The following is a 20,291-nucleotide window of genomic DNA, read 5'->3' on the forward strand; positions in this document are numbered from 1 at the left end:
AGGGTCTAATATTTTAGATAATATAAATTATAAGACACTTGAACAAAATGAATGGACACGATGCGTCGTCGTGAAGATGCTGCTCTGACGTCAGAGGGCTCTCCTAATGGTCATCGCCTGGCTAACTTTCCATCCCGTTGCGACGAAGGTTTTTCTTCTCATATCTGAATGACAGCTGATTTCCAGTGATATATTGTCTCAGTGATTCTACTCCACCTTCTAACGAGCCTCGGTTATGTAACCTAACTGCGCTTTTTAAAGGTAGTTCGTTAGTTTCTGAACTAGCTGCCAGCAGTCAGCGGAGCACTTAAGTGAAGTAGTTAGCTAGCAAGGTAGCTGCGGCTCGTTCATTCATCACAGCACGACGTAAATGTAAGTATCTCCCCCGGGTAACGTGTGTGGTGTTGTTGTGACTGTGTTCAGTAATAGAAAGGCAATTACTACAATTACTTCACTTAAACTGACAGCTAACATTGGAATGGGTCGCACTGGCAACGTTTACCGAACCGCGAAGCTAGCTTCATGATACGTTAGCTAACGTAAAGCTACATGCTACATTCTTCTAGTCCAGGTTTGTCCAAACTTTTTGCAAAGAGGGCCAAATTTGGTAAAGTGAAGATGCCCGCGGGCCAATAGTTCCTTCTGACATTTTTTTTTTAACCACAAAAGTTACATGAAAATACACACTGTTATAAAACAATTTTCATTGTCACAATTACCTTTATTTTTCAAATGACAATGTCACCAAATATAAGCCACTCAGGCAGACTTGAACAACTCTAAAAACACAAGTCTGCCTTTCATTCAGTCAGATAACATTGAACAAACTGTATGGAATACCTTCAATTTCCATGAGTTAAATATCTTTGCCTCATGAACATTTTAAACAGGAGTTATAAGTAATGCAAAGTGGTCTGTTACCATTAAACTTTAAAACAAGTGAATTTTGCCTTTGTCTTTTACAAGATCTTTCAGAAAGCAATAGTTTGTCACATCTACAGGTACATAACATCAACAGTTATAACACATATCTTATTCAAGAGTTTAATAACATAAGTGCCATAAGTCCAAGTGCATTAGTGTGCTTTAGGCTTTTCACTGTTAATAGTGACAGATGTTACCGTTCAAAACACTCAATTTCAGATTGATCAAGGAACAGATAACTTGCTGACACTAATGTCACACATTCATAAATTCTTGCTTCTTCTCGGGGCAAATGTTCTCCACCATTTTTATGACACAGTCTTTGATGAACGCACCTTCAGTAAAAGGTTTGCCATGTTTAGCCGAGCCATAACGAACACATTATAAGACCGAAGCTGCGGGCCGTGATTGGCCCGCGGGCCGGACTTTGGACATGCCTGGTTTAGAGAGTTGAAAGTGTTTAAAGAGTTTAAAGAGTAAACGGACCTGCAGGAGGGGCAAATATTTGTTCAGTCAACATCAGCATAACTTCACCGGCTGGGCGGAACCGTTCGGTGTCTCAAAGGGATTAGTTTAACAGCAGCTCACATGTCAACAGAATAAAAACACGGGTCCGGTGTGGAAATACCCTGCAGGACTCAGCTGCCTCCACCTAGTTTCACTGGAAGTCTTAAAAATAAGACTAGAACAGGCGTGTCCAAAGTCAGATTTCATACGGCCCGCAGCTTCGGTCTTATAATGTGTTCGTTATGGCTCGCTCGCTCTGTCAGAATAAATAAATCATACAAATGTAAAGATGTAATTCCTCCTTTCACCACACGGTGGCAGCACCGTTCTCATGCTATCTGGCTCTGCATCCGTGCTGCGAACCCTTCTCAAATCATTTCTGCCATGGCAACCGCAAAAAAAAAGAGAAAAGTTGACAGTGAGGGCCGCCGCTTTCAGGAGCGGTGGGAATTACAATACTTCTTCACTGAAAATCGAGGCAATTGTGTTTGTCTAATTTGTAAAGAGGCGGTTGCCTTGTTTAAGGATTTCAACGTAAAGAGACACTACGAGACTAAACATGCGACAACGTACGGCAAGCTAACAGGGAGAGGCCGCGCTGAAAAAGTGAAGCAACTCCAAGCTGCTCCGGCATCACAACAGAGAGTCTTCACCGGCCTCTTGAGTCAAAGGAAAACAACAAAAGCCAGCTACGAAGTGGCCATGTTAATAGCTAAACATGGCAAACCTTTTACTGAAGGTGCGTTCATCAAAGACTGTGTCATAAAAATGGTGGAGAACATTTGCCCTGAGAAGAAGCAAGAATTTATGAATGTGTGACATTAGTGTCAGTAAGTTATCTGTTCCTTGATCAATCTGAAATTGAGTGTTTTGAACGGTAACATCTGTCACTATTAACAGTGGAAAGCCTAAAGCACACTAATGCACTTGGACTTATGGCACTTATGTTATTAAACTCTTGAATAAGATGTGTGTTATAACTGTTGATGTTATGTACCTGTAGATGTGACACAAACTATTGCTTTCTGAAAGATCTTGTAAAAGACAAAGGCAAAATTCACTTGTTTTAAAGTTGAATGGTAACAGACCACTTTGCATTACTTATAACTCCTGTTTAAAATGTTCATGAGGCAAAGATATTTAACTCATGGAAATTGAAGGTATTCTATACAGTTTGTTCAATGTTATCTGACTGAATGAAAGGCAGAATTGTGTTTTTAGAGTTGTTCAAGTCTGCCTGAGTGGCTTATATTTGGTGACATTGTCATTTGAAAAATAAAGGTAATTGTGACAATGAAAATTGTTTTATAACAGTGTGTATTTTCATGTAACTTTTGTGGTTAAAAAAAAAATGTCAGAAGGAACTATTGGCCCGCGGGCATCTTCACTTTACCAAATTTGGCCCTCTTTGCAAAAAGTTTGGACACCCCTGCTCTAAACTCTTCATTTGAATTAGAGTTGAAAATATACTATTTGCTAAAAAGATAATAATTCGTTTAATAAATAGTTTATTTAGCTCGAGTGATGGAAGTTTCTCAACCAGGAACATTAAATCCCTCAGTTTATTAGAAACAGAAGGATTTATTAGTTCAAGTGTTTAATTTAAATCCTTGCTTCAGTAAAAGTTTGTGATTATTACCAGAAAAACGTACTTAAATTATGAAAAGTAAAGGTACACATTATGTTGTGACATTTTTCAGCTGTTTTAAGACAACAATTAGTTTATTAAACAGTGTATTTATCTTGAGAGGTAGAAAAACGTATGAAAAGTAACAAGACAAATATAGAGGAGTAAAAAGGTTGACCTTTTTTAGAAGAGTAAAAGTATAAAGTTGCACGTAATGGAAAGTAGAAGTTTAAATACTTGAATTTATACTTGTTACATTCCACCACTGGTACTAACTTCAGAAATATCAGGAGCATCGTCATGTAATTTTTTTTGTTTTATATCCATGTGTGTTTTAGCCACATAAAGAACATGTATTTCGTGTTTTAATAAAGCCCATCACCTCCGTGTCCTCTCCTCAGTCCGACACTCATGGCCTCCAGCGCTCCTCACAACTTCTCCTGGGTGGAACCAGGCAAACTGGCCGGACTGGCGCTGCCCAGGATGCTGTGCGAGTACCGGTACCTGTTGGACAACGGCATCCAACACCTGGTGTGCCTGTGCGAGAGGAAACCGCCCCACTACGATTCATGCCCGGAGTTACAGCTCCACCACGTCAACATCGCGGACTTCACTCCTCCTTCTCCGAGTCAGATCGACAGATTTCTGTCCATCGTGGAGGAAGCCAACGCCAAGGGGGAGGTAAGATCTCGGATACAGACAGACTTATAAAGGGGGCCGAGCCTCGTGTTGTCTGCTGCCTCAGAATCCGCCGTTGGAACAGCAAAATAAATATTTCACAACCTTGCGGCTCCTACAAAGTCCAGAGAGTAAAAAGTACGCGAGGCTTTAGGATTATTCTAGACTTCACTTCTGGAGTGTCTGGTTTTGTTTTGCCCGCCTTGCAAGTTGCTTTCATCATCAAACAGTCTGACCATTATTTTAATCAATTTACCAAATCATAGATTTGTCTATAAAATAAAATAAAAAAACATGTTCTGTCTTTTAAAACTTAAACACATCACATCACATCACATCAGACCAGACTGTTTCAGTAAATATCCAGAAGCTAATGCTCAATGTGTGATATGTCTTTGATTTGATCTGTTTTATGCATTTTTTTTGGTTTGTTTTGCATCTCTAAATTACATTTTAAAGTGTTTTTAGTTCTCTTACATCTGTTTTTATGTGAAACACTTCGTGCAGGTGACATTCTTGCTGAGCTGTATTTCTCGATTTGCATTATTATTTTCATGACGTTGCAAAAGTAAAATAAACGTTGTGTTTATTGTCGGTAGGGTGTCGGAGTTCACTGCATGCACGGCCACGGGAGGACCGGGACCATGCTGGCCTGCTACCTGGTGAAGTCCAGGAAGATCTCGGGGGTCGACGCCATCAACGAGATCCGAAGACTCCGGGAAGGTTCGATTGAAACTCACGAACAAGAGAAAGCGGTGATGCAGTTTTATCAGCGCACCAAGTAAAAACAATGTGATTTTTACATAAAAAAAAAAAAAAGCTTCAAATAATTAATAAGAAGTGCCTCAATTACTCCTAAATGAAAAACTTATGTGGGAAAGAAGAAAATATGAGAAATGATATTCAAATTAAACAACAGTGCCGAGCTCAGATGTTGAAACGAGCGACAAACATTTCTTTCGTAAATACGTGATTACGTGTCTTCGTTCGGACGGTTTCCTCTTTTCTGACGCTTCTTCACGCACTGGACGTCAGAGAGAACAGACGCTGACGCTCCCTGAACGTCAGTTTTTCAGGAGCCGACGCTCTGATGATTTTCTCCTCCTGGTTTCTGCGGACATCAAATCATAAAAAAAACAAAAAACAAAAAACTGTCACAGCAGAAAAACTTGAAGTTTATTTCCTTACGGGGACACAAACGGCCCGAGCTGTTTTAAAATGTGCTTTATGGTTGATTTATTTTACTCAGGGATGTTCCTTCAAATGCTTTTAAAGTGTTTGAAAGAATAAAAAAAATACTTTCTGGTCATTTAGTGTCAGTAAGTAGCTAATTAAACTAAATTCAATTTATGTTTAATTTGCCAAAAAATGGCGAACTCACACGTGTGCTTCCTCATTGTGGACGTGGTGACTCGGTCTGCCATCTGACAAGAAATCCAGCTGATGAGCACTTTTTCAATAAATGAAACTGACAGAAAAGTGTTTATTTCTCTTTCAAGTGTTTGTGAGTTATTACCCGTCTCCGCTTCCTCTTCCTGTTTGGAGAGAAGAGTCGCTGCCTGTGTCTTCCTGTCGTCGTCCCCTACGCAGCTTCTCTTCTTCTAAAACGAGCAAAAAAATAAGTCGATTATTGTGGTTTTTAAATATCAACGAGTGAAGTTCATAAAACGCTTGTAACTTTACTGAAGGAGGTTTTTGAGATATAATTATGAGTTGTTATTGTATATAGAAAGGAAGGTTAAAGGAAAAATGCCACCCCGTGTTCTGATATATTTCTGATATAATATGCAGATTTATAAGTTGTTTTGGGGATTAAATGCTTCCTTATTTAACTGGAAGACTTCCCAGTAGGAGACTCTCGTCATCGAAGCATTTCTTATGAACAGTCTGCATCATAATGGGTCTGAAGAGGAAGGTTCTTGGTGCGTTTTCCCTCTCAACGTCGGCCTGAGACCTGCTCCACCTGTGTCCGTCGGTCCAACTGCTGTATCATCATCATCATGTCCAAGTCTTTGTCTTCCTCCTCCTCCTCCTCGTCATCTTCTCCTCTCTGCTGGATCTCCTGCAGCCGCTTCTGGAACTGCCACTCCAGGCTGAGCCTCCGCAGCCGCTCATTCTCCTCCGCCGTGCGCTCGGCTTTGGCCTGCAGCTCCCGCAGCTCCTGCTGCAGGAGCTCCACGGCCTGCAGCCTCTGCTGCTTCTCCAGCTGCTCCTGGGCCTCCCTCCTCCAGGGGCCCGGCGGCTCCCGGGCCTCCCTCCTCCAGGGGTCCGGCGCCTCCCCGGGGTCTCTGATGCTCTTCTTCTGCGGAGCCTCCTGGAAAGAGACGTGTTTCGTAGGAGCGATGCTGACTTGGGGTTTTGCCGCGCGATCTCCGCGTGCGTCGGATCTCTGATGCTGAGATGACAGCGAGGGAGCAGGAAGCTTCTTGTTTACAGAAACCTGATATGAGTGAACGGGACCGGCCGGGCTGTGAGGACTCTGTCGGTGTCCACCGACTTTCAAAGTCTGGCTCATCTTCAGTGTCAGTGAGGAGGAGCTGTGCTGGAAGGTGGTGAGATGAGGATTGGAGTGTGAGCTCGATGCTCTGGTTACGGGAATGTCGATGCGTATTGGCTGGATTGAAGGTGCGGGAGCCGATTGTTGTGAAAACGGCGTTCTCCAGATGCCGGCACCGCTCGTACGTGCGCCCTGCTGGTGTTTAGCGGGGGAGCCGAGGTCACAGAGGAGGTCGTGAGTCGAAACGCACGAGCGAATCGGGAAAGAGGAGTTGTGCCCCGTCGTCTGCTTTGCACCCCGTGGACGCATGTTCTGCTGTTTGTCCAGCAGGGGGCGTCCACTGTCCGCACACAGGTCCTCCTGTGACGGGGCCCGATGCTGTGAAGTAGAAAATTAAGGGTTTATATAGCTTTATCTGACTGTATGAATGATGAATGATGAGCAGATAAAAACGTACCATGAAGCTCCTCTTACTGCAGCTTTGTGCGTCTCTCAGAGACACTTTGAGTGTTTGCTGCGTTCCGCTGCGCTCAGAAACGTCCCTGTTCTGGGATTTAGGGGTCGGAAGTGTCAAATATTCCCTGTGAAACGGCTGAACACAGACACGGAAAGAAAATATTGGTCGTTTAAAAAAAAAAAAAAAGTCAAAATATGTTAAAGAGCGGCACATTTGAGTCACTGCAGTATTTCCTTCCACTTTGAGTCATCATTTGTTTTCCTTCTACAGAATGTTCATTTTACCATTCAGAAAACTGCAAACGGGGGGGGGAAAAAAAAATCTATTTTAGTGAAAAGAAATTTAGGCCAAACACAGTAAAATTATATGTAAATTTAAACGAAGATTCTCGAGTCTGTTTCCACCAGTTTGTGAAAGAAATGAGATGAAATATGTGATGGAGGTTTAGAAATCTCACGTCGGTGCAGAGGCTGATGCTGGAAACAGACGCCATGTTGTTTCCTCTCACTGCGGGGTCGGCGGGTTCATCTCTGTCCTCCAGGCAAACGTCTGCTGGAATAAGGAGGAAAATCAAAGTTCTTGCTCCGACTCTCCCTCGAGCGTTATTTCGCATGAAGAGTTCAGTTGCCCGGCAGCGGCGGCTGTACCCACCGCTCATGTTGGGGTTGGAGCGATAAAGCTGACGGTTTCTCTGCATCATCTGCTCCCTCTTTCTTCTGCTGCCTCCGTGGAGCCGCTCGGAGGGGCCCGGATCCACGACCCCGTACAGCAGCAGCGCCTTCCTGTTTGGCCGGATGTGGTCTCGGTCGCCTTGTGGAGCAAAACGAAGTCTAATTAGAGCAGCAAGTAAAACAACCAGAGGTTTGACTCTCGGTACAAACCGGTTTACGACAAAGTGGAAGCGCCGTGTAAAATGTAAATTAAAAACAGAAAGTGATGATTTGTGAATCATGTAAAACTCAGACAGAATGAAAATATTTTATTGTTAACAGTGATTTTAGGAAGTGTTCCTGAGCCCGTGCAGTAATTTCCACTACAGAATTCTGTCTTTTGCCCCTGTTCCAAATTTCTCCATTTCAACATTTTAATTAAATCAGTGTTTACACAATTTACAAATCATCACATTCTGTTTTTATTTACATTTTACACGGTGTCCCAACTCTCTTTGGAAACAGGGTTGCAGTAAAAGTAAACAGGAGTTTGGCCGACTGCTGGTTCTTACCTGTGGTTCTGTCTGGAGTCAGGTCCCTCAGCAGCGCCTGCAGCCCGTGGAAGCTCGCTCCCAACTTTGCAACCTGTAAGGTGACTACGGGGCCAGTTTGCATCATGATGGCTGCAGCCCTGCATCAGGTGTGAGATCGATGAGGTCAGGAAAGAGTTTCAAAATAAAAGCTCAAACCACAAAGGTTCTCTTGCAACCGGCGGTTCGGTTCGGTTCGATTCTGTTCTACCTCTCTTGGCTGATTCCGACCAGGCTGCGACCGTTGACAGAGAGCAGCTGATCTCCAGCTGTTAACCTGCCGTTCTGTGGAAACACGCCTCCTTTACTTCAGTCTTTGTTGTCACCTTCATGAAAGGATTCTCCATGTTTTACATCGTAAGCTCAGATCTCACCATCTTCGCCGGTCCTCCTCTGACGATGGATTTGATGTAGATCCCGAGGTTCTCCTGCCCCGCTCCCTGCAGCAGAACCGGACGGAGGCGGGTCACTCACTGAAACATTTACAGGTATTAGGAAGCATTTAATCAGATGTTGGACCTTCACCTTGGCGGCCACGATGCTGACACCCATCCCACTGTTCAGAGGTTTGTTCAGAGTGATGGTCACCATCTCCGGCTGCCTGTCGGCTGCCTGTCGGAGGGGAAGATGTAAAGAACTTGACCTCAGAGTTACATCATATCTCCGGACGTCTGAGACCGCAGGATGTAATCTGATTACCGCGTATGTGTTCTCCTCAGAAGGTGCAGCTTCACTGAAGTGCACGGTCCAATCCCCTTTGGAGTTCAGCCGTGACGTCAGAGAGCAGAGACCTGTGAGAGGAGGACGTTTAGAAGTCCAGGGATATCAGAATAAATACATCACAGCCCCTGAAATATAAAGTCTGGATACCTTTCTGGCAGATCGGCTCCAGGAACTCAACGAAGCCTGGAGGGATTCCTGTGACGGTGTCGCAGGAGTATCCTCCCTCCGGCAGCAGGAAAGGCAGATGGAGGTCGAGGCTCTCCTCCGCCTGGACGTCCCGTCCTTCACTCCTGAGCAGCCTATCAGCCGAGGCCTCGGCCGCCGTCACCGCGGCGTCCATCAGACCCTGCAGAGAGGGTGACGGTGATGGAGGGGCCGGACTTTCAGACGGAAAAGAGCTGAAGACCAGTTTCAGTTGAGTGTTTTTGATAATTATAGTAAAGAAATTCAGAGTTTGGGTTTGAGCATCGTGGACAGAAGTGTAGAATATTTCCAGCTGGGTTGTTGCTGCTGTATGAAGATGAGTATGACTGTAATTCTTTACAGAATAATCCCCCCGTTTTCTTTTGACCTTTGACCTTAGTCTCTCAAGGACAGTTTTCCTCCCACACCTCACCGCACAATGTTTGGGAAATACTTCACTCAGGAGCAATAGGCTAATGTGACAACTCACTTTCCAGTTCTTCATATGTTATTTATGATCATATTCATCATCTTCAATTATTCATGCTGTTAAATCTGTACAGCTGAGCTCCTGCTGCTGCTGCTGCAGCACTCAGACTCTTACAAACCTTCATGTTCTGTGTGTTATTGGGCCCTAAAACATCAGCTCAGCATCATCCTCAGTGGTTTGATGTCTGTCCCTCCCGAGAGGAGATGAAGAGAAAGAGGAAGAGGAGGCCGAAGGTACTCACGGGGGGGATGTGAGGCTCACTGGTGGCGTAGAGGTAGCCGGAGAGCAGCGTCTGCAACTGCAGGGAGTTCAGCTTGAAGCAGTTTCTCTGGATGTCCTCGGCGTCTTGCATTGAGTACTTGTTCATGGTCAGGAGCGTGGTTGCCTAGAAACAGCCTATTAATGCAATCTGAACAGCTCGTACATGAACAAAACGTGTGCTCTGAGATGAAGCCCTGAGTGTTGCTGATGGATAGAACAGCCCCGATTCAGGTGATAGAAATCTGTAGGTATTTGTGGTGTCAGACCCGCAGGTTCAGGCCCGGTTTCTACTCGGACTCTCGTACCTGGACGATGTGGCCCAGGTGGCAGTCGACGGCCAGCTCCAGACCCTGCCGCTCTGCCCAGGCCTCAATAGCGGTGAGCCTCTGGCGGAGAGCGGCTCCCCAGTAGTGGGAGCGCAGGCCCGGGGTGCCGGCCTCCGGCCTCATGAGCCGGTTGAAGAGCCAGGCGCTGATGAAGTGGAAGAGCTGGGAGAAGACCTGGATAGTAAGGGCGGCGTTGACCCGGCAGCGGCGCAGCAGAGACATGGCGTTCATCAGGGTGTTCAGCACCATCTCTGCAGCGGCAAGACAAAAGAAAACGGTTCTCGCAGTTCTTCTTAGAGAGGTGGACCGAGTAAAATCATGTCAAACGTGTACCTATACCAGCCGGCAGCGGGCCGTGCTGCTCTGGGTCAATCAGAAAAGCTGGCAGGTGTTTCCTCAACTCGTTCTGTAGACACTGCAGCAGGTGACTATGGAAACATGTAAAGACAAAACACTTTGCATAAAGTGTATCGAAGTTAAGCTGCATAATTTGAATCTGTTCATTTTACGTAAAGGTGCGCAACCTTGTTTCAAAAAAGTTGGGAGGCCGTGTAAAAATGTAAATAAAAACCAAATGTGATGATTCGCAAATAATGTAAACTGGTATTTCATTGAAAATAGAACAAAGACAACATATTAAATGTTAAAAATGATTGTATTGTTGACAGTAGTTTTCAGAACTGTTCCTGAGCCAACGTAGTGATTTCCACTACGGAAATGTGTCTTTTGTTGCCCCGTCCCAACTTTTGTGAGACGTGTTGCTGCCGTGAGGAGCAGGCCGTCTTTGAGGACCTCTAGACAGTGTTCTACTCTGTCTGCGTACCTGTAGGCTTCGTGCACCAGGTGCGACAGGTCCAGCTGACTCTGGCATGTGAGAGGACTCAGGTCTTTGTCATGCTTCAGGAAGTTGAGCAGCTCGGAGGAGTTGGCCATCCAGAAGGCGAGCGCCCCGGCGATGGTCTGCTGCCTCTGGAAGACAAACAGTCCCGCATGGCAGACGACGTGAGACTCTTGAGGTTGAACTGCATCGACCTTCGCGCACTAACAAATAAAACGGCTTGCCTGGATGACCTTCCCCGTCATGGCCACCATCTTGTTGGTGACGGCGGTGACGCTGTGTGTGCGTCCTGAGCCTCGGCTATGATGTCGCTGTAGAGTGAAGTGGCTCACGGCGTAGAGGATGTAGGCGGGAGACAGCTTGAAGTGAACCGTGGAGCTGTTGGCGTAGTTGATGACTGCCGACAGGACGGCCTCCTCCGCTGCAGGGTGAAACACACCAGCAGGAGGGCATTGAGAGACGCAGAGACGCAACTGGCAAGCGTCAAACTAAAAAAATACATTAACACTCACAGGTGTCGCAGAATTTAATCCCAACTGGTAGTCCGGGGTGATCTGAAGAGTCAGAAACGGACAAATGAAATCCTGTTTCTGATGTTCATGGAGCAGATTATAGTCTGTATGAACTGGATGGAAAGCAGTAGTTTGTAGCAGTTTGTAGTAGTTTTGTTGTAGTTTTGTAGTAGTTTGTTGTAGTTTTGTAGCAGCTTGTTGTTGTGTAGTAGTTTTTAGTAGTTGTGTAGTAGTTTTGTAGTAGTTTGTAGTAGTTTAGAGTAGTTTGTAGTAGTTTTGAGTAGTTTGTAGTAATTTGTAGTAGTTTCGAGTAGTTTATAGTAGTTTTGAGTAGTTTGTAGTAGTTTATAGTAGTTTGTTGTAGTTTAGAGTAGTTTGTAGTAGTTGTTTAGTAGTTTGTAGTAGTCGTGTGTGAGATGACTCACCCATAGCCGCATGCTTCTGTTGCTTCTTATTTTCTGCGCAGAGTTTTTGTGCCTCAGACAAACAAACGCTGTTGTTCAGTGTGTTTTCAGTCAACCTGAATATGAATTTAAAAAGCAGATGTTATTCTGACCGTTCGGTGCAGATTAATACAGAGTGATGGATGAAGAATATTTACTCGTCCTCATCTCTGTCAGCTACAGTTGTTTTGTTCTTGTCTTTCTTCTTTCCTTTTCTCGACAGCGTCCTCTTGAAGTTTTTGATCATGCCCCCTTTCTCTTTCTCCGGACACTTTTCCTTTATCGTCCAACACATAAACAGACCTGATTACATCTGATACAAGTGTAACTGCCCTCTGAGCGACATCACTTCCTGATTCACAATGTGGCACCTCCAAACCGTCCTTGTCCTTCTTCAGTACAAAACGTCCCTCTCTGTTGTCTGAGTTCCAGTTCAGTTGTACGACTAAAGGCCTCTCATCCAGATCCAGTTTACGCTCTCATAGAAAACATAAAAATAGAGAGAGCAGATTCCTTAATACAGCAACATGTTGGACAGATTAGGACTGCAAATGGAAATTAATCTTCTGAATACGTTCAGTTTATTTTTCATCTTTTAAAGTTCTTTGAGCCCAATTTAACATTTTCAGACATGGTGTTTTGTCCCTAAAATTAGTTCAGAACCAGGATTTATTCAACTGTCGCACAGAACGAAATAAAACAGGAAATCCTCCTTAAACCATTAAATCCATTATCAAAGTGGTCAGCGGTATGAGCAGCAGCTGGACTCGGAGTCTCACCTCTCTGTGTTGACTGGATTTAAGCTCTCACCTTTACTGCCGTGGATCTCGTACAGCGAGTAGCTCGTCGTCAGCATCTTCATGTTGGGCCTGAACTTCTCTGACAGAGTTTCAACGACCACTCGAGCCGCAGAGCTTCCGCAAACGCGCAGGCACTTGGTGGCCACGTTGTCTCCGTCGGGGTCCTCCAGGTAGAAGCGCATCACTCCATGGAACTGCAGCTTCTGTCGGGAAACGGTTTAAATGGTCTCCTGTTGTTTCTGTTCAGTCAGCCTGTGCTGCTTTGATTTAGGATTTCAAAATGTTCCTTCAGTAGAGGTAAAAACAGGAACACAGTCGATACCACGAGAGAGAATCTGTTTCCTGAGATGTTTCATTTAATGTGAAATATTCTTCAACTTCAGGAAACTGTGTGCACGTTCAGATGAAGATGAGCAACGAGTAGTTTAGGTTAGGAAGCTGGAAACGCTTTTATTTATTTTGCTTACAAAGTTATTAAAACAATCAATAATCTAAATAGTTGCAGATAATTTGTCTGTCAATTTGAACGATTGATGAATTGTTTGATCATTTTATCTATAAATGTAACATCTAATTAGTCAGTCAGCTGGTATCTTGTATAACTGCACAGCTTCACATTTAAAGAGACAGAACTGAAGGTGAATGATATCAAACTCAGATTTATCCGCGTGATACGTCGACCCTGTCGGACGCCTGCAGGCGACTCACCTCATCTGGTTGGCTGATTTCAAAAAGGTCCAGTCTGTTGTTGTTCCACTGTCTGATGACTTTGGCTAATTTCTCTCGTTCTTCCTCCTCCGGCATTTTGTTTTGTAACCAGAAAAAGTTCTGACCCGACCGGCGCGCTGGGGCTATGAAGACCTCTCCTTCTATCTGTCCCCCATTCGTTATCAACTCTTTGTCCTCTGGAGTGGGTTCTTAAACATAATTTATCCCCACCTTCCTCATCCCCTCTTAGAGCCCCCACTCCCCCGCCCCCCACTGCCCCTCCAGCCCTCATTTAACAGGTCACTGCATCTTTGTTATGTGAAGCAAACAGTTTCCTCTTCGTACATCTGATTCCCATCCTCACTGCTCCTCCTCCACCAGATACAATCAGTCTGTTCATGATTTCTACGAGCAGAACTGCACAATTTCACCGTCTTTAATATATTTTCACGATGACATCACTGTGCTCTCACAAATACTTCCTCGGGCACCCTGAGAGATCTTTTTCCTCTTCTTTCTCGCAGCGACACGGATATTTACGCTTCAGGGAATCCCACTTCTCATGCATGCCAGTGATTTTCAGCACAATTTATGCTTACATGTCTTCCCTTTCAGGCAGCGCTACGTATGTGGGGCAGCTTTTGTTGGCTTTCTGGGGAACCTTCAATGGAACAAAAGCCTGAACAAAAACTACCCTCAATTAGATATACACTACAGTACAGCTAAAAACACACACGGAACAATAAAGGGATTGTTGTCTGGATGACTGAAGGTCTTTTAGTTGGGAAAACATTACGGTTTCTGTTAAAAAAAAAAAAAGGCTTCAGTCCTTCGGGATAATTCATCATTTATTTATATTTTAGTTCCAAGAGAGGGAATAACAGCTGAGGTTACATCATCTTTGAAAAAAAAAAAATAATAATAATTTTTTTAAGTAAAGTTAAAGCAACATCCTTAATCCTGATGTGACTTCTGAAGGATGTCTCAATCCTCTTTATGGTCAACATTAGTCCAGAGTTTGCAGCTGATATATACATGTTTCATACGTTTTGGAAACAAGTTCATGACGTTGTGTCAGATAGTTTTAATCTGATTGGTGATAGCTGTAATATTTGTTAGTTTGGTGAAGACTGGAAGAAATTTAAAGCAAGAAATATACAAGTAGAAAAATAATAAGGATCTCGATTCCTTACAGTTTTAGGATAAAGAATAAAACTGGTGATTATCGATAATATTCTTATTATGAAGTACCTACCCTGTTATTGATTAAACCTCTAAAAAGTCATTCAAGTTATCAAATTAAGTTTTTAGGAAAAAGATCCCTAAATATTTTTAAATTGGCCGAGATGTAACTCGACACTTTCGCCTATGAATGTGAACATAGTCTGTCTCCCCACCCCTCTGCAGCAGGCCTGTAGTTTATTGATAAGCCCCGCCCCCAAGCGGATGCGATTGGGTCCTTAGGTGTGTGACATATGAAACCCTGTCTGTTTGAATCCGTGTTTTCAGTGATTAAAAACTGGATTTTCATTGGAGGTGGTCTTTAAATTAATCCCATAAATTAACCAAAACATGCTAAATATTTTATTTAAAAACAGGTTAATGGATACAGACATTTAAATTGTAACAAAGGGGAGGAGTAAATAGTGTATTTCTTCGATACTGTTTTAGCTGATATAGTATGATAAAAAAATAATAAAATACAGCACTCATGTTGATCTGAACAAAGGAGCATCTCACAGTGAACAAACAGTTTACCATTGGACCCAAAACAGTCCCTCCAAGAAATTGCAAAATATGATCTCACTTAAAACAAAAAAAATGACATCGTACATTTTGGGGAATAGCCACCGCAAAATCAAACATTTTTAAATTAAAACAATTGCAAAAAAACTGTGAACTCCTGGAAAGACTGAGATACTTTCTGTGTTTTATAAGTCTGTTTTGGAGATATTCTGTCAAGTAACAGACAAATATAACAGCTGTTAATCTGTGACTCGTCGCTCTAACTGACAACTGAATGTGACGCAAAGTTGTCTCTCCAGACAGAAATAATTCTCTTAGTTTAAGTGTGAAGTCGCAAAGACATTTGAATTCCTCCCACCTGCTGTGTCTCAACTCCTCACAGTACAAAAGTCTAGCGAACACCTTTAAACACGTCGTATTGATAAAACTCTGCAGTTCTTCATATTTACAGTTCTTTTCATCTAGAAGTCTAACTTGTAGACATTACGTGCTATCTGGAGGAAGTAATCCACCTCTCATCCTCCGTCTGTCTTCATATTATCAAATTGTTTCCCGCTGCTTCCTTTGACTTTTCTGTACTCCTGCAGAAAAATACACAAAAAAACACATTAATTATGTGAGCAGGAATCTTTGTGCTGCAGCTTGATTGTAAATATACATTTAAAAGCAGATTCTTGTCTCTCAGACCTCAGTCAATTTTGACGTGAACACTTTTCTGTTTCGAGCATTTAACTTTGTCTTTTCTCGGACATGTCTCCCTGTTGTCTTTTTGTTGTTTAGTATCGTCTCCTCCGAAGATGAACGTCAGCTCAGACTGATAAATTATAAGCAGTGATCCATCATTTACCCTCTCAGGTTCTCGACGTCCTCGATGGTCTCAGGTAGCGCGACTCCGCTCGTCTCCGGCAGCATCGTCACCAGCGCGCTGTACAGCAACGACATTACACCTTCGACAAACACAGCAGGCTTTTTATTCTCGGGGACGGAGAAACATGAACGATTACAAAATGTTAGCAGGTGGAGGATAAATGTACCGTAAATAAAAAGAGGCAGCTCCTGCCAGACACTGGCCAGCCTGTAGAGTAGGAAGGGGGCTGCTATCGCTCCGAGGTCACTGGTGGATGAACACACCGACAAGCCCAGATTTCTGTAAGAAACAAACAGATTTAATTATAGTCTCTAAATTCATTGTTGGTTGTTCTTTTGTGAATCAGAGAACTTTTCATAAAAATTAAGGTTTAAAACCAAGATGGGTGTTCTGCAGGTGTAGAGCTGCCCGAACGACATACGATTTAGATTTATTTATATATTTTAAGTCATTAAAGATGCAACCATCCATAAAGTGTCGATAAAAACAAACGCAGTAGTTAAAGTTGTCATATTGATATTTTAAAGTGTGTTGATTGATTCTCGACGTCAACTCGATTCCTAGTTTTCATCCGCTATCATTTGCCCTGTTAAAGTTACTGCATTACACCATTAATACAAACACTTCCTGTATCGGTTTGAAATTAAAAGCCCTCAGGAAATCAGAAAACCTTAATTTCTTAATGACGCTTTTATTGTGAAATTTTTTTAGGCACCTGCTTAAAATTGAACAATTAATTTAGAGGAAAATATCAGGATTATATTATGCAGCCCTATTGGACAGGGCTTTGAACTAAATGCTAACACGAGCCTGCTAATATACCCACGATTAAAAATTCTCACATGCTAAACAGAAATGTTTACCATCAGATTAGCATGTTAGTGTTACATTAGCTAAGTAGCTCTAAACCCAAGTTACAGCTGAGGCTGATGGAGATGTTGTTAGTTTTAGATAAAGCCAAAAAACTGGAGAATTTAAACTGGAAAACTAGCCCTGATGGAGGAATATTTGGACCTCCTAAAATTAGTAGAACAAATAAATGTAAATGCAGACTTGAATTGTAATGAATGTAATGATTTCATGTCCGTCAGCGCTGCGTGATGTCACACCTAAGAGGAGTGGGATACATCTCCGTGTTCGCAAAGTTCACCGTCTCGAATCCGATGGCGATCGACTTTTTCAACCAGGAGAAATCTGCGGGAGACAGACGTGAAAACACAATGCCGTCAAGCCTCCATAAAGAGCCTCGGTTCCCTTCGGCCGCACCTACCGCTGGACACAAAGGGCACCACGAGGCACGCCAGGCCGCCGGTGAAGTTGGTGATGGCCATGAGGGAGTGCCGCCCGACTCTGTCAACCAGCAGGTAGAAGATCAGTCCAGTGAAAAGCTCTACCACAGCAGAGATGAAGAAATCCAGGACGAGGTTGTCGCCTGTGATTCCCAGCCGCAGGACCAGACCCTTGAACACAACGGTGCTGGTGAACCTGGAGGGAGGAAATATTTTTAGAAATTACAAACACATGCTCCTCCTCCGATCAGCATGTGGAGGATCAGGTCTTATTAAATGAGAAGCAAACCGTCTCACCAGGCGTAAGTTAAAATTAATGTGTTTTTTCTTATAATTGGTGTCCTGAACAAATCCAGAATCGACACAGGATGCACTTCTTTCTTTTCCTCCAACAGAATCATCTGAAAAATGCCAGAATGAACCATTAATCGGACGTGATCGATCAGAAAGAGCCAGTCTATCAAAGTGTCGTCTCACCTCCTGAAGATTGTGCGGTAAACACCTCCCATTGCATTTGGCGATGCTCGTAGTGACTTTCATGGCCTCTGCCGTTCTCTTCTGAGAGAACAGCCAGCGAGGAGATTCAGGAATGATCCTTAAAAATCAGACACACCTCAGATTCATACTCAACATCAACAGGATAGAAACTAGAAACTGACATGTTCAAGGAAAGTCACATCCATACCAGTGGTATGAGACAAACAGGATGCAGGGAAGACTCATGGCCAGCTGCAGAGTCCTCCAGGAGGACAGAGAGTAGGCCAGGCCCGGGAGGATGACCATGCCCACGGAGTAGAAAGTCCGACTCACAATGGACACAAACTTCCTGTTGTTGGATCCAAAGAACTCAATCGCTGTGAGAGAAGATCGTATCGTTTTAGGAAGCAGAATCACAGAAAATGATCCCCGAACAACATAAAAAAATATCATTAAAATGTGATTTTATTTGTGGTAGCCTCCTGAACAAGACAAGGTTCAGCTGCTCGACACGGAAGAGAGATTTTCTTCACTTTGACTTCTGATGTTTGAACCCACTGAGTACGTAGGTGGCCGTCCACGCTCCTTTCCCACAGAACCCCTGGAGAAATCGAAAGATGAGGAGCAGCGGGTACCATGGCGATAGCATCACCCTGACACCTGAAACACCCAGGCTGAGCATCGGCGCAATGAAACACAGCTTCCTACCGTACCTGGGAAAAAGACCAAGGACTGTTATGTCGAAACTATTCAAAACTCACATGGAAAATGTTGGAGCATAACGTACCTGTCGGCCAGGTAACCAGTGACATACGCTCCGACAAAAAATCCACATGCCAAGAAAACTTGATTCAGATCGGCAAGCCAGGATTTCTCACAAACCATTAAGAACTGAGTGGAAAGAAATTGCATCCAAAACCAAAGTTAGCACAGATTGTGAGTTTATGATTATTACACCAATAAATAAATAAGTGAAGATCCAGAAACACAAATTAAAAAGTTTACATCAGAGAAAGGTTTTATAATCGAGGCTGAACTTTTACAACATAAGAAATGCAAATAAAATTCAGTCTGAAGACAATTTATCTAAAAAATTCTCACGGTATGACCGACAGGGACGTCGTTATCTTTGGAGCAGGAAGGGACCATATTTGGATGAGCTGGAGGAGGAGCGAGCGCTGGATCTGACTGATCTGATTGGAAATCTGACGATACTACGTCCCGGTCACTGATAGCTGTAACCTGACTGCACCACAGGCATGTCAATCAAACAGACACGCCCCCAAAAACACATCTTTATGAAGCTTATTTTCTAATTAATGATGGATTATTTTCAGATGGACCAGAAAACTAATATGAAGGAGTGACTTTAGCTAACAACACATGAGAGAAGTTGAATGGGAGTCCAAGGAGGTCAAGACTTTTTGTAGCCAGCCCCTAGTGGCCCTCAGTGGTACTGCTCTTTAAGGCTCTTCTGCATTGGCTTCACTTTTTAGACCCGTTAGCTACGTCCACTTTTATATACAGTCTGTGGGGATAATACGGCAGCTCGGTTCATTTGCACGTCATCACATGAATATTACATGTGATCTACTGTTTGTTGTACAACGGAAGCAACGGCAGAGCGCCTTTGTAGAGCCTGTAGTGTATCTACAGATAAATGATCTCCTGTTTCAGACTTCTAACTGGTTTCACGATGCTCAGTAGAACAGAAAGTACCAACCTCAGAAACAACCGTGCAGTGGCCTCCATCGAACATGCATGGCATTAAAAGTCTGCTGCCACTCCAGTTCATCGCATAGTCATGCTTTCGCTCCAGTTCCCGTCAAACCTCAGACAGCGACTGAAGGATCCGGACTGGTCGGAGCGGGGAACGGCCACCTCCCACACCTCCACCTCCGTCCAACCACAGTCCTGCCGGAGGCGCTTGGATCCGGGACTCCGGCACCAGTGATCCGGCGCGTGCCCTAAGAAAACAACTCCCACGAGCACAAAGGCAAAAAATACCAACAGAAATGAACCCAGTATGACGATCTTCTTCTGAAAGGTCCCGAAGGCTCCCACGTGCTCGATGAGTCGGTCGATGTTTGCCATCTCCGGTCGGTTCAAGCAGCCGCGCTCTGAAGCCGTCGGAGGAGTCTCTGTTTTAAAGGGACTGAGGGGGCCGAGAGCTGGGCAAAGTCCCTGTTTCACAGTTCACTGTTAATATTTTCAAGGAATTCAGTCAACTTTTAACGCAGTTAAACAGGTAGCATTATCACACACTCATGACCACTGATTTATTGTTTGGTCTCATGTTTTTACGCCATCTTCTATAATTTCATCGGACTTGAGTTTATCATGAATGAATCCACTTTCCAAAAACTCTGCGTAATATCTCCAAATGACATCATCCCAGATAATCAATCATAAGTGATCCACTTTGAAAACCTTACAAGATTAATAGCACTTCCATCAGCCCAAAGCTCTGCAACGCATTGAGTTAATTAGCAAATACAAACCCTCACATGTTGGATGAAGAAGGTGAATATGAGGGTGGATCGAAACGTGAGGAGACGGCTGGTGTTGCAAAAAGAGAAACATCAGCTTTATCTTCAACATCACAGCGCGACTTTCTCGCTCCTTTTCAACGTGCTGTCAGCGGCATGTCATCGTGCTGGAGAAGCCTGTTGCCAAGGCGCCGCAGTTAGGGTGGTT

At 43.7% G+C, this 20,291-nt stretch overlaps 3 protein-coding genes across 6 annotated transcripts; 1 reads left to right on the forward strand and 2 right to left on the reverse strand.

Moving 5' to 3' along the window:
* Nucleotides 1–23: 23 nt before the first annotated feature.
* Nucleotides 24–4,603, forward strand: dusp23b (dual specificity phosphatase 23b). 4 transcript variants are annotated; one of them, XM_069717709.1, is made up of 3 exons: nt 24–372; nt 3,433–3,739; nt 4,336–4,603. In XM_069717709.1, the coding sequence occupies exons 2-3, from the start codon at nt 3,470–3,472 to the stop codon at nt 4,519–4,521; spliced, it is 456 nt and encodes a 151-aa protein (XP_069573810.1). In that variant the 5' UTR covers nt 24–372; nt 3,433–3,469; the 3' UTR covers nt 4,522–4,603. The 4 variants fall into 4 exon arrangements, with proteins under 4 accessions (XP_069573810.1, XP_069573809.1, XP_069573811.1 ...); XM_069717708.1 differs by having other exon boundaries at nt 26–372; nt 3,460–3,739; XM_069717710.1 differs by lacking the exon at nt 24–372 and adding an exon at nt 1,803–2,170.
* LOC138632269 (afadin-like) lies at nt 4,488–13,427 on the reverse strand. Its single transcript, XM_069717707.1, has 24 exons — nt 13,215–13,427; nt 12,517–12,709; nt 12,078–12,184; nt 11,865–11,983; nt 11,689–11,783; nt 11,264–11,305; nt 10,976–11,172; nt 10,737–10,882; nt 10,247–10,341; nt 9,893–10,164; nt 9,568–9,711; nt 8,801–8,999; nt 8,630–8,721; nt 8,456–8,542; nt 8,305–8,370; nt 8,142–8,215; nt 7,913–8,031; nt 7,342–7,500; nt 7,148–7,239; nt 6,691–6,825; nt 5,700–6,611; nt 5,253–5,337; nt 5,118–5,160; nt 4,488–4,847 (listed from the first exon to the last, which is right to left on the reverse strand). Exons 1-24 carry the CDS (start codon nt 13,308–13,310, stop codon nt 4,754–4,756), a joined length of 3,663 nt encoding a protein of 1,220 aa, XP_069573808.1. The 5' UTR covers nt 13,311–13,427; the 3' UTR covers nt 4,488–4,753.
* A 2,045-nt stretch (nt 13,428–15,472) lies between these two features.
* slc22a3 (solute carrier family 22 member 3) lies at nt 15,473–19,688 on the reverse strand. Its single transcript, XM_069717712.1, is given in 12 exon segments — nt 15,473–15,541; nt 15,808–15,907; nt 15,995–16,107; nt 16,938–17,022; nt 17,099–17,313; nt 17,415–17,518; nt 17,595–17,712; nt 17,803–17,971; nt 18,153–18,307; nt 18,382–18,485; nt 19,318–19,418; nt 19,421–19,688. Coding segments are annotated over 12 exon segments (1,581 nt in total). The 3' UTR covers nt 15,473–15,492.
* Nucleotides 19,689–20,291: the final 603 nt, after the last annotated feature.

This window comes from Brachyistius frenatus, unplaced genomic scaffold (assembly GCF_029030835.1).
Source record: "Brachyistius frenatus isolate BFR_SWC_R1_liver_20210118 unplaced genomic scaffold, ASM2903083v1 Contig_178, whole genome shotgun sequence".
Lineage (NCBI taxonomy): Eukaryota > Metazoa > Chordata > Actinopteri > Embiotocidae > Brachyistius > Brachyistius frenatus.

Excerpts from the sequence above, each read along its gene's own strand:
- LOC138632269 (XM_069717707.1), bottom strand. The coding sequence starts at position 13,310 with ATGCCGGAGGAGGAAGAACGAGAGAAATTAGCCAAAGTCATCAGACAG. Across the intron at positions 8,371-8,455 it reads TCAGCATCGTGGCCGCCAAG|GGAGCGGGGCAGGAGAACCT; the intron begins GTGAAGGTCCAA and ends GTTCTGCTGCAG. Across the intron at positions 8,032-8,141 it reads GTCGGAATCAGCCAAGAGAG|GGCTGCAGCCATCATGATGC; the intron begins GTAGAACAGAAT and ends CACCTGATGCAG.
- dusp23b (XM_069717709.1), top strand. The coding sequence starts at position 3,470 with ATGGCCTCCAGCGCTCCTCACAACTTCTCCTGGGTGGAACCAGGCAAA. Across the intron at positions 3,740-4,335 it reads AAGCCAACGCCAAGGGGGAG|GGTGTCGGAGTTCACTGCAT; the intron begins GTAAGATCTCGG and ends TATTGTCGGTAG.